General features: G+C 45.4%; 1 protein-coding gene across 1 annotated transcript; it reads left to right on the forward strand.

Moving 5' to 3' along the window:
• The first annotated feature begins 4,101 nt into the window (after positions 1-4,101).
• GPR50 (G protein-coupled receptor 50) lies at positions 4,102-10,567 on the forward strand. Its single transcript, XM_087813377.1, has 4 exons — positions 4,102-4,288; positions 4,758-5,012; positions 7,031-7,644; positions 8,203-10,567. Exons 1-4 carry the CDS (start codon positions 4,102-4,104, stop codon positions 8,692-8,694), a joined length of 1,548 nt encoding a protein of 515 aa, XP_087669503.1. The 3' UTR covers positions 8,695-10,567.
• The last annotated feature ends 1,682 nt before the right edge of the window (positions 10,568-12,249 follow it).

Consider the following 12,249-nt stretch of genomic DNA (forward strand, 5'->3'; position numbering starts at 1 on the left):
GGCTTAATCCCCAATAGGTACCGTGCAGGAGGCAGCAGATCAGTGACTCTCATCATTGATGTTTCTTTCCCTCCCCCTTCCTGTCTCTGAAATCAATAAAGACATTTTAAAAAGACATATACATCCATATGTTTATTGCGGCATTATTTACTATAACCAAGATATGGAGGCAACATAGTGTTCATCAGTAGATGAATGGATAATGAAGAAGTGGTACAAATATACAATGTAATATTACTCAGCCATAAAAAAAAAAAAAAAAAGAGAGAGAGAAAAAGTGCAATGAAATCTTGCCATCTGCACCAATATGGATGGATGTATAGGGTATTGTGCTGAGTGAAATGGGACTGACAGAGAAAGATAACTGCCATGTGATTTCATTTAGGTGTAGAATCTAGAAAAACCCACAAACAGTAAATGAGCAAGCAGACCAGAAACACTCATGATACAGAGAACATTTTGATGGTTGGCAGATGGGAGGGATGAGTGAAAAATATGAAGGAATTAAGAAGTACCAATAGGTGATTACAGAATAGTCATTAGAGTGTAAAGTACAGCATAGGGAATATAGTCAATAATAGTGTAATAACTGTGTGGTGTCAGATGAGTACTAGATTTATCAGAGTGATCACTTCATAAGTTATATAAAAGTTTAACCACAGGGTTTTACACCTGAAACTAATATAATATGGTATGTCAACTGTAATTGAAAAATAAAAAATATTAAAAATAAATAAATTGTCAATGCACTAATTATAGGTAAAGTATTATTACAATACTTGAGGATTGAACAAAATCTAGAAGGCATGATGAAAGATGACCTTCCACTGTTGCCACCATAATCAGAGCTTTGAAGATGCAGCATTATTCTCTTGTGTGTAAGAAAATCACCCATTTCTGAGCAGAAACTGCTCACTTGTTCTCACTCACCTTTAAAAAGAGTGCCAAGTTGCCAGCTGCCATCCTACTTCCAGGCCCACCCTGATCTTCAGTTCTTCAGAGGATGAGAAATGTGGAGGCTGAAATGAAATCAAGGTTTCAACACCAGCAAGAAGAGGGGGAAAAAAATCTATTAATACCTACCTTCTATACAGAACTCTTCTTGGCACCACTTCTGCCTGGGATGTCCCTAGATTTCAGTGGTGGGAGTTCTTTGAGAGACTGGGTAGTTTCTTTCACCCCATAATGAGTGACTTAGGGGAAGGGAACACATTGGGACATGGCTCGGCTCCAGGATTGCAAATTTCTATGCAATTTCCTGTCCACTATCCATCGTTTTATTCTCCTTCTCAATTCCTTATGGGTTTCCAAATTTTCCTGGGGTTCCCAGAGAATGTCCTATGTCTCCTCTATTTTGATTCTATATCTTAATAGCTTTGAAATATCACATAAAGTGTTTCCACCATCCAGTTATTAGAGTTTCCTGGCAGGCCATTTAGAAAGACAAATTAAAAATCTTTCGAAAGAAATAAACCACTTGCACTGCATTCTACTGCAGAAAGCACCTCCCCTTTGTTGTCCCAAAGTAATTGAACTACTGCAACAGGAGTCTTTTCTTACCCTTGGAAATGCAGATTGGTTTTTCCTCTCCTATGTATCCACATAACTGACTCCATATGTTTTTCTTAGGACTGGGACAAAGTTCAGGATATTAAGATATTTCATAAAAGTAAGAAAATTAATTTAACCAGATGCAGAGTTCTCCCTCATCCTAGAATATTAAAATAGTTGACTCTTCCAGTCTAGCATTGAAAAATCCAATTATCACTGTGTCCTGGTCAAGCAGTGTCAAAACAGGGGCCAGGGGATCAGTTCACTCCGCTCACTCCTCAGTCCCAGGAAAGTTCAGGCCACATCCAAGGAGAATTCCCAGCGCCCTGGGCCTCCACAGGCTAGGGGGCCGCCGCATCTCAGAATTACAGTGCACTGAAATATAACAATGCCTGACATAACAGTTTGCCAGCTCTCTTAATAGGATTTGGAGGATGGGGCAGGCGAGACTCCAGTGTCTTAACCTACTAGAATGCTTGCTTCCTTTTTTTCTTCAAATTTTTGTTTATTTGAATTAAAAAATCTATCCTTGCCACAAGTTAAAGTATCTAAACCCTCGGGGAACGGCGCCAACAGCCTGATGTGGACGAACTACTCCAAGGTGTGGCTGGGCTTTTGGCTGCTGCCCCTTTTCAGAGGCTCACAGTTACCTAGGGAGGACAGCAGAGCCGATTCTTGGGCTGCGTTTAAGGATAAATCCTGGCTAAGTCCAGCCTTGAGAGCGTGCAGCCCGAGTTCCAGACAACCTGGAGCAGTGAGATAATGTGAAAAGGCTGCAAGCAAAAGATCATTTTTCCAGCCGATTCCCTTCTCTGTAGGAGTGCAGGATTGTTGTGTCTGTGAGGGTTGGGTGGGAGGTGGGATTCATCTTCAAACAAGGGACACATTCCTACTTGGACTTTTAAGCTAGAGAAAGTGCATGCAATCTAGTTTTTTGTCCCACCTGTTTTTTCCGTTAAAGGTCCCTGAATGTTGAAGTCCCGCACCGAATCCCCCCCCAGCCGCTACCGGGTTTCTGCCCCTCTCCGGGTGGGGCAGGAGAGCGGCTATGTCCAGACGGTGGCGCTCTGGGACAAACAATTCCCTCTCCCCTACTGAGGCCAAGTAGGCCAATCTAGGAAAATTTTCAAGATGTTTGCTGAAATTTTCTGGGAAGTTTCTCAACAAGAGCCATAACTTTTAGTAGCAGGCAGAAATCCACTCCGGTGACCAAGATTGTTGAGTGAGCGAGTATGAGAATCTCGCCCGAAACATTCGGATTTCCTGGCCAGAGCTCTGATTGCCTGGGCACACGCAGGGAAACGTGATGCCTGGGGTGGGAGATCCGCAGGGCTAGGGGACTGCCTGACTTAGAGAAAGACAAAATGAGATGACAAGGAAGAATGACCGAAGTAAGTTGTGCCTGGGGCAGGAGGCGCTGGTCTCCTTGTGGCTTCTTGGCCAAGCCTGCAACCACCTCAGCGCCTGTTCCACCACTGCGGCACAACTCCACCAGCTTCCCGAAGCGCCTTGCGCCACCTGGGGAGCATAGGAGCAAGAGTTACTCATCTTGGGTTTCTTTTGAGGAGCAGCGGCCCAAAAGAAGGGCTTTCTTTGCGTTTTCCTTTTCCCCAAAGCAACACCTGAGCTCCCACAGCCAGGGTGACCGTCACCTGGGAAGGGGAAGAACTCTCTCGCTCCAAAGTTGTGTTGGAGTGGTCACCTCCTCTGCTTCAAGAGTACAGGTTCTATCCCTGCTGCTAGAGCCGGGCGCAGGGGTCATCTCCTCATAGAGAGTGCAAGTCCGGGACCGGACTGAGTGGCCACCAGCCATTGCTGCTAAGGAAACCAACCTGGTCCTGGCAGACACAGGAGAGGGGTTGAGTTCCCTGGATACGGGGTCTTAGATTTGGCACGTAAGCATCCAGCAGCTGTTCCCTGCTCCCCCTGGGAGTGCAGAAGGCTCTGAACAGGCAAGAATGCCGGGAGTAAGATGAGCCCCTTAAGGAGACTGTAGGGGCATATATCTAGGGTTCAAAGGGCCACTGGCCGCTTGTCACATTCTGCTGGGGGCTTCAGACTGGCTTGGGTTGACACTGGATCCCAAGAAGGATTCTGCTCTGCCATTTACATCGTTTTGCGCAGTGTTTGTGTTGGAAGTGGAAGGAGAATTTGCTAGAAATGGATGCGCAATGGCTGGGGTGTGTGGGGGAGGGAGGTGGACTCTGAGCTTCTCAAGACCAGATGTATCTAGGGGAAGGTTGGGAGGTGGGGTAGAGAGGAAGCACAAATAAAGCAATCCAAAGCAAGACGACACCTCAATGTGGATTTGTCCAGAAAGAGTTGGTGACTAAAGCAGGGGTGGTCAAGCAGGTCTGATTGGCAGAGGGAGGGATTTGGGGTGGGGCTATTTGCCTCTTGAGGCTTTAAAAGCTCATCCGAGAGGGGACGGAATGCTGTCATTTGCTCTCTGATTCTCAAAGGGGAAGCCACTTTCCGGAAGCTCCTGATCACAGAGTAGGTTTTGCTGTCTGGACTGGCTGGGAGATCCTAACTGTCTCCAGCAGCAACATGGTGCCTACTCTGGCAGTCCCCACCCGATATGGCTTCATTGGCCGTAAGCTGCCACAGCCAGGCTACCCACCAGCTCTAATCACCTTTATGTTCTGCCCAATGGTTATCACCATCATCATAGACCTCACCAGCAACTCCATGGTCATTTTGGCTGTGGGGAAGAACAAGAAGCTCCGAAATTCTGGTAAGCTATCGTTCCTTCTCCTTACCCAGCGAGCAGCCAGCCGAAACCCTTAGGGTGTTAGTTTGGGCACCCGTAATAGGGAATCCATGGACAGGCCTTCACACTGTATGTCCCTGCTCCCCAATTCCCTGAGAACCTGGGTGGTGATGTTATGCCTGAGCCCCATAAACGTAGAGCTTCTCTAGGCTGGGGGAGCTCAGAGATTTAGCTTTGGGCGGCCAAATGCAAAGTTCGGGTTCCCGAAGTGTGTGGCAGGCCGCCTACTCTTGCCAGTTGGGAACCTGATGCAGGGGAAGCTTGCACCCTAACGGAAAGTCCATCAGCCACCCGGGAACAGCACGCGGAGCCAGACACCACAGAGGTGGCCGCGCAGAGGCAGCGAGGGCAGAATGGACGCAAGAGGAGCAGTGGGGCTGAGACCCGCTCTGGGAAAGTTAAGTTTAGGCGGCTGCGGTGGCGCTTTCCTGAGGCAGCGCAGCAGCCGCGCCTTTGGGGGGCCTATTCCCTGCTCGCCTTGGCTTCTGGGATGCGCTGGAGGCGGAGCACAGACCCCAGCGCCTGAGTATGGAGCGGGTTAGTCTGAGCCCGCGGGAACCGAGCTCCATCCGCCAGTCCCAGGGCGCACTGTGGACAGAGGCGAGAAGCAGGCTGGGCACAGCAGGCTGTAGCGGCGGAGATCCGGAAGACCGTAAGCTGGGTACCGGGGTCGATGTGCCGGGCGGAGGTGAGGTTCAGAAGCGGGGGTGGGGGTGCGGTTGGATAGAAGACAGAATTGCAGCAGGACTGCAGGACTGCTCAGAGGGGCGGTGGGAAGGCTCAGAGAGTCTGCAAAGTGAGGGGGATCTGGGATGCGGTGGAGTGGCAAGCAAGACTCCCCTCGCTAACAGCCAGAGCTCAGGGAAGGGAGCCGGCTGCGGGCGGGGCTTCCTAGGGTGCTGGGACCTGGGCCGGGGCTAGGGGCAGCAGACACTGCGAAGTGGTGAGCCCGTTTTGCAGGTTGTGTGGGAGAGAGCTCAGTAGGGAAGGGGGAAGGGCAAAGGGGCCCAAACTCTGCGTTTTGGCTGCGGAAAAGAGGGGTAAGGAGGGGGCAGCGCTCAGGGTCTCAGGCCAAGTTCTTTCTGGGGCCCCCGGGAGTACAGGGAGAGGGGGCGGGGTCTTACGGGTTCGGGTACCTACTGGACCCTGGCTGTCCGGGCGCGGGGGAGGAGGTGGCCAGTCTCTGGAGGATTATTTTGCTGAGATGAGGAATCACAAACACCACACATTTCAAAATGCCCTGGACGGCACGCAGTCATTAAGTTTTCTTCTAGACTTTGGTGGATGTGTTGGTTTCTCTTTGATCCCCTGGGGAAATGGGCCGCACACTTCGACCTCACCTTCACTTCAGTAGTTCGGTCCCAAGGGACAAAACCACGCAGCCCCGGGGCAATCTGAGAAGCCCATTTTCTTTTCTTTAATTTTCTTCTTACCTTACTTCTCTCCTTCTTCCTTTCCTTCTATAATTCAAGTACAGGTTTTTATGGTTGTTGTGGCTTTGTTTTTAAGGCTTTGCCCTCTCGCTTTTCTTCGCGAAATCCATTACTTTGAGGGAAACCCTAGAAAAATCCTCTTGGGTAGAAAGCACTGAGGCTACTACCCTGGGAGCGTAGGCAGAGGAGCCATTCCTTTACTGTTTTCAAAAGTACTCATTTTCTCCCAGTCCCAGATGAAGTGCAATATTTTGCCAAACCAGTGCTAATTAGCAACCAGGTGTTTCCAAAGAAAGAGGGCTCTGTGCTTGCATCTACTTTTCTTTTTGTTTTGAAAAGTTTTAGGAAAACTGTTCCTACCGCTGCCTTACAAAACTAGAGTGGGAGTAGAACCCCCCCCCCACACACACACACACACTTTCCTTTCACTTTCCTGTTTAGCAGCTCCAGAATACTCAGTGCCAGGGGCTGGATCCTGGTGCAGGGCGGCAAATGTGCCCATGCGGTTCAGAGCCTGGACTGAACCTGCATTTCTGCTAATCCTTCCAGGATTTTCAAGATTAAAAAAAAAAAAAAAATCCCTGCTCACTATTTCTTTGGTCTCACACTAAATTTTACAGGGTTCCCTGTCTTCCCCTCAGTTTTTATTCTTAGGTTTCCTTGGAAATGGTAAATTTTACTAGGCTAAGTCTTAGGTTCTTGTCTAATTTTGCTGGGAAAGACTGCTTAAGAACACTACAGTTCTCTGTAGACTTGTTTGCGTTATGAATGCAATGCTAGGCTTGAGAAGGCAAAGGCCTAATTTTGGGGGTGCAGGTTATGGAAGCTTCTTGACATTCTTCCAACCTCTCCCCTGCCCCACTCTCCATCCTGCTCCCTACAACAGCTTGATCTAGCTCACCTCTAGGGTCATCTCCCCTCTCTCACCACCGTGGGAAAAAAGTTTGCATTTTGTTTTTGTTGAAAATGGTGGCATCCTGTCCCTGTGTGAGTGTGAAGGGCTCCTAAAGGGGCTTTTGGACTTACTGCTTATTGAAGAAATAATGTGGACAAAGGACGGGTCTCCCAAAACTGGCTGTGCATCAGAATCACTTGGGATATGTTTGTAAATAAATATTTTTAAAAAGGTGTATTTCTTTGAAAGAATTCTAGAATTCTAAATTATCAAGACACCAATTGGCCTTTTCCTCCAGCTTAAATTTGTAGTTTTTTATACTTACCCATTTATTCTTCTCTGTCTTTCCCCCTCTCTTTCCCCGGATGTGATTTTCAGGCAACATCTTTGTGGTTAGCCTCTCCGTGGCTGATATGCTGGTGGCCATCTACCCCTACCCTCTGATGCTGCATGCCATGGCCATCGGGGGCTGGTATCTGAGCAAGTTCCGGTGCCAGGTGGTCAGATTTATCACAGGGCTGAGCGTGGTCGGCTCTATCTTCAATATCGTGGCAATTGCCATCAATCATTACTGCTACATCTGTCACAGCCTCCAGTACGAGCGGATATTCAGCTTGCGCAATACATGCATTTACCTGGTTGCCACCTGGATCATGACCATCCTGGATGTCCTGCCCAACATGTACATTGGCACCATCAAGTATGATCCTTGCACCTATACCTGCATCTTCAACTATCTGAACAACCCCATCTTTGCTGTGACCATGGTCTGTATCCACTTTGTCATCCCTGTGCTCATAGTGGATTTTTGCTATGTGAGGATCTGGATGAAAGTGCTGGTAGCGCGTGACCCTGCTGGGCAAAATCCTGACAACCAACTTACTGAGGTTTGCAATTTTCTAACCATGTTCGTGGTCTTCCTCCTTTTTGCAGTATGCTGGTGCCCTATCAACGTGCTCGCTGACTTGGTGTCTGTGAGTCCAAAAGAGATGGTAAGCAAGATCCTTAAATGGCTTTATCTTACAGCCCATTTCATAGCCTATTTCATTAGCTCCCTCAACGCTGTTCTTTATGGGCTCCTCAATGAGAATTTCCAAAGAGAATACTGGACCATCTTCCATGCTATTAGGCACCCTATTCTCTTCCTCTCTGGCATCATCACTGATATGCGTGAGATGTGGAAGGCCGGGGCCCTAGCCTGTACCCGTGCCTGTACTCATGCCCATGCCCATGCCTGTGACCAAATTCCAGAACAAGCCCATGAACAAGACCATGCCTATGCCTGTCCTGCTCTGGAGGAAATACCAATGAACATCCGGCATGTTCCACTACCTAGTAATGCTGTAGCTGACCAACCCGAGCTTGCCTCTGGCCACCCCAAGCTGGCCTCTGGCCATTCCAGGCCTGCTTCTACCTACCACAAATCTGTTTCTGACCACCACAAGTCTATCATTAGCCACTCCAAGCTTGCCTCTGGTCACTCCAAGTCTGCTTCTGGTCACACCAAGCCTGCCACTGTCTACACTAAGCCTGCCTCTGTTCATTTCAAGGGTGACTCTGACCATTTCAAGCCTCCCTCTGTCCATTTCAAGCCTGCCTCCAACCACCACAAGCCTGTCACTGACTACCACATCCCTACTGGCAGCCCCTGTAAGAGTGCCTTCAGCCCTGTCACCAGCCACCCTAAACCCACCATTGGCCATGTCAAGCCTGCTACCAGCTACCCCGAGCCCTCTACTGCCAGCTATCCTGAGCCTGCTGCCACCAGTTACCCCAAGCCTGCCATCACTGGTTACCCTGAGCCCTCTACTGCTGGACACTATGAGCTCACTGCGTCTTGTCACTCTGAGACCACTGCTACTGGACACCTGGAGTGTGATGTTACTGACCTCCCTGAACTTTCCTCCAACCCTGCCAGTCCACTGGAGCCCCCTGCTGCCACTGACCCTCTTGACTCCACTGTGGTCACCAATGACAGCAATGATTACCATGAGGTTGTGGTTATTGATGCTGAAGTTGATTCTGATGAAATGGCTGTGTGAAAAATGCTTTTAGTGGGTGGCCAAGCAGTGGTCGACTTTCAAGTTTGTCTAGAATATGTAATCCTAAGGGAGGCACCTCACTACATTTAAACACAGAAAGATTCGCAGACACTGACGGCCATGGTGTAAGCTAATTCCATCATTCAGGTAACTCCATTACATCACATACTTTCAAAAGTGTGTGTGTGTGTGTGCTATTTTAGAGACCAAATTGCAGTCTAGTTTGACATCTGTTCTGAGCCTACCTTTCTTCTTACTGCTGACCTTGAGCCCAAAGTGATCTTTGATATTTTAGACTTTGATTTTTTTCCCACTTCTCTGTTTCCCTTTCTCACCTTCTCTCATTTCCTCCTTTCTGTTCCTGCTTTCTTCTCCCATTCCCTGAGGGAGGGATGGGGGGACATGTACACTGGTGAAGGTGTGCCCTATAAAGTTAATGTGACCACAGAGCTTTATGTGCCTAAGTGTGTAACTCTATATTGTACATTTAATGGCAATCAGAAAGGCAGTTGTGGTAAAGTACAAGTAGTTGAAACAGTTTTGTTTCTAAATTCCAGCAACAAAATATGACCCATATCTAAATAAATAATTTGACAAGTTCTTATTAAAGTACATTTTTATGCCTATGAAATCAAATGGCAAAATGAAAGCTATGACCACACTGAATTATTTTTATTTTGTGAAAATTCAAACATCAGTGCTGATCTTCAGAGTCCAACATGAATGCAAAGAATTACATGTTTTTACCTATTTGTAGTCACCTTTTTTAGTATCTGCCAGAATTTTTTTTTTCATTTATATTCAGAAAAACAAATCCATTCATAAACCGATTTCTTCTAAAATTTAAATATATGGTTGCTAGGATCAATTATAGTCATGTTTTTAATACTGTAATTCATAACTATACTTTACCTCAGAGAAGTTTTTAAACAGCCTGATGTGTTTTTTTGTTTGTTTGTTTTCTTTTTTTGTTTGTTTGTTTGAGGTAACACTGCAGTGTGGTTCTTTCTGTTTTTTTTTGTGTGTGTGTGTGTGGTTCCAATATTCTCTCTTTTTTTAAAGTTTCTTTATCTTTATGACTGAGAATATTACAGATGTCCCCTTTTTATCCCATTGAACCCTCCAAACTACCCCCAGGCTTTCCCCATACCAATGTCTGTGTCCACTGGTTATGCTTATAAACATATAAGTTCTTTGATTAATCTCTCCCTACCCACTCCCCACTACCCGCCTTCCTTCCGAGATCCCTCAGTCTGTTCCATGCTTCTATGTCTCTGGATCCACTTTGTTCATCAGTTTATTTTGTTTGTTATATTCCACATATAAGTGAGGTCATGTGGTTCTTATCTTTCTCTGACTGACTTATTTCACTTAGCATAATACTTTCTAGTTCCCTCCATGCTGTCTCAAAAGATAAAAGCTACTTCTTTTTTACAGCTGCATAGTATTCCATGGTGTAAATGTTCCACAGCTTTTTTATCTACTCATCTATTGATGGGCACTTAGGCTGTTTCCAGACCGTAGCTATTGTAAATTGCACTGCTATGAACATAGGGGTGCATAAGTTCTTTCTGAATGGGGTTTTGGGTTCCTTAGCATATATTCCTAAAAGTGGGATCAATGGGTCAAATGGCAGATCAATTTTTGATCTTTTGAGGAAACTCCATACTGCTTTCCATAGTGGCTGCACCAGTCTGCATTCCCACCAGCAGTGTACTATGGTTCCCCTTTCTCCACACCCTCACCAGCACTTGTAGTTCATTGATTTGTTGATGGTTGCCATTCTGACAGCTGTGAAGTGATACCTCATTGTGGTTTTAATTTGTATCTCCCTGATGATTAGCGACGTTGAGCATTTTCTCATGTGTCTCTTGGCCATTTGTATGTCCTCTTTGGAGAAGTGTCTATTCAAGTCCTTTGCCCATTTCGTAATTGGGTTTGTCTTCCTCTTGCTGAGTAATGTGAGTTCTTTGTACACTTCGAATATTAGCCTCTTATCAGATACATCCTTGGCAAATATGTTTTCCCAGACCATGGGGTTCCTTTGAATTTTGAGGCTGTTTTCTTTTGCTGTGCAGAAGCTTTTTAGTTTGATGTAGTCCCATATGTTTATTTCTTCTTTTGTTTCTCTTGCCCTAGGAGATGTATCAGTGAAAATTCCACTAGGTGGGATGTCTGTGACTTTACTGCCTATGTTTTCTTCTAGGATATTTATGCTTTCTTGACTTGCATTTAAGTCTTTTATCCATTTTGAGTTTGTTTTTGTGTATGGTGAAAGTTGGTGGTCTAGTTTCATTCTTTTGCATGTATCTGTCCAATTTTCCCAGCACCACTTATTGAAGAGACTGTCCTTACACCATTGGATACTCTTGCCTCCTTTGTCAAATATTAACTGACCATAATGGTGTGGGTCTATTTCTGGGGTCTCTGTTCTGTTCCATTGATCTATATGCCTGTTGTTGTACCAATACCAGGCGGTTTTGATTACAGTGGCTTTGTACTATAGTTTGAAGTCCGGTAAAGTGATCCCTCCCACTCTGTTCTTTTTTCTGAAGATAGCTGCAGCTATTCGGGGTCTTTTTTGGTTCCATATAAATTTTCGAAATGTTTGTTCTAGGTCTGTAAAATATGCTGTTGGTATTTTAATAGGAATTGCATTGAATTTATAAATTGCTTTGGGTAGTACGGATACTTTAATGATATTAATTCTTCCAATCCATGAGCATGGTATATTCTTCCACTTGTTGAAATCTTCCTCTATTTCTTTTTTCAGTGTCCTGTAGTTTTCTGAGTACAGGTCTTTTATGTCCTTGGTTTATTCCTAGGTATCTTATTTTTTTAGTTGCAATGGTAAATGGTATTGCTTTTTTAGTTTCTCCCTCTGAAAGTTCATTGTAGGTGTATAAGTATGCCATTGATTTCTGGATGTTGATATTGTATCCAGCTACCTTGCCAAATTCATTTATCAAATCTAGTAGTACTTTGATGAAATCTTTAGGTTTTCCTATCTACAAGATCATGTCATCTGCAAATAATGACAGTTTTACTTTCTCCTTTCCAATTTGGATACCTTTTATGTTTGCTTCATCTCTGATAGCTGTGGCAAGGACTTCCAGCACTATGTTGAATAAGAGTGGTGAAAGTGGACATCTCTGTCTTGTTCCTGTTTTTAATGGAAATGGTTTTAGTTTTTGCCCATTGAGTATGATGTTGGCTGTAGGTCTGTGATATTTGGCCTTTATTATGTTGAGGTATGATCCCTCTATTCCCACTTTGCTGAGAGTTTTCATCAGAAATGGGTGCTGGATTTTGTCGAATGTTTTTTTCTGCATCTATTGATATGTTCATATGATTTTTGTCCTTCATTTTGTTTATGAGATGTATCACATTTATTGATTTGTGGATGTTGTACCAGCCTTGCATCCCCAGAATAAATCCCACCTGGTCATGATGTATGACATTTTAATGTATTGCTGGATCCGGTTTGCTAGCATTTTAGTGAGGATTGTAGCATCTATGTTCATTAGGGATATTGGCCTGTAATTTTCTTTTTTT

The sequence above is a fragment of the Miniopterus natalensis genome, chromosome X (assembly GCF_054644295.1).
Source record: "Miniopterus natalensis isolate mMinNat1 chromosome X, mMinNat1.hap1, whole genome shotgun sequence".
Classification (NCBI taxonomy): Eukaryota; Metazoa; Chordata; class Mammalia; order Chiroptera; family Miniopteridae; genus Miniopterus; species Miniopterus natalensis.

Coding starts and splice junctions, on each gene's coding strand:
- GPR50 (XM_087813377.1), top strand. CDS start 4,102: ATGGTGCCTACTCTGGCAGTCCCCACCCGATATGGCTTCATTGGCCGT. Junction 4,289..4,757: donor CAAGAAGCTCCGAAATTCTG/GTAAGCTATCGT, acceptor CGCTTTCCTGAG/GCAGCGCAGCAGCCGCGCCT. Junction 5,013..7,030: donor GGTCGATGTGCCGGGCGGAG/GTGAGGTTCAGA, acceptor TGTGATTTTCAG/GCAACATCTTTGTGGTTAGC.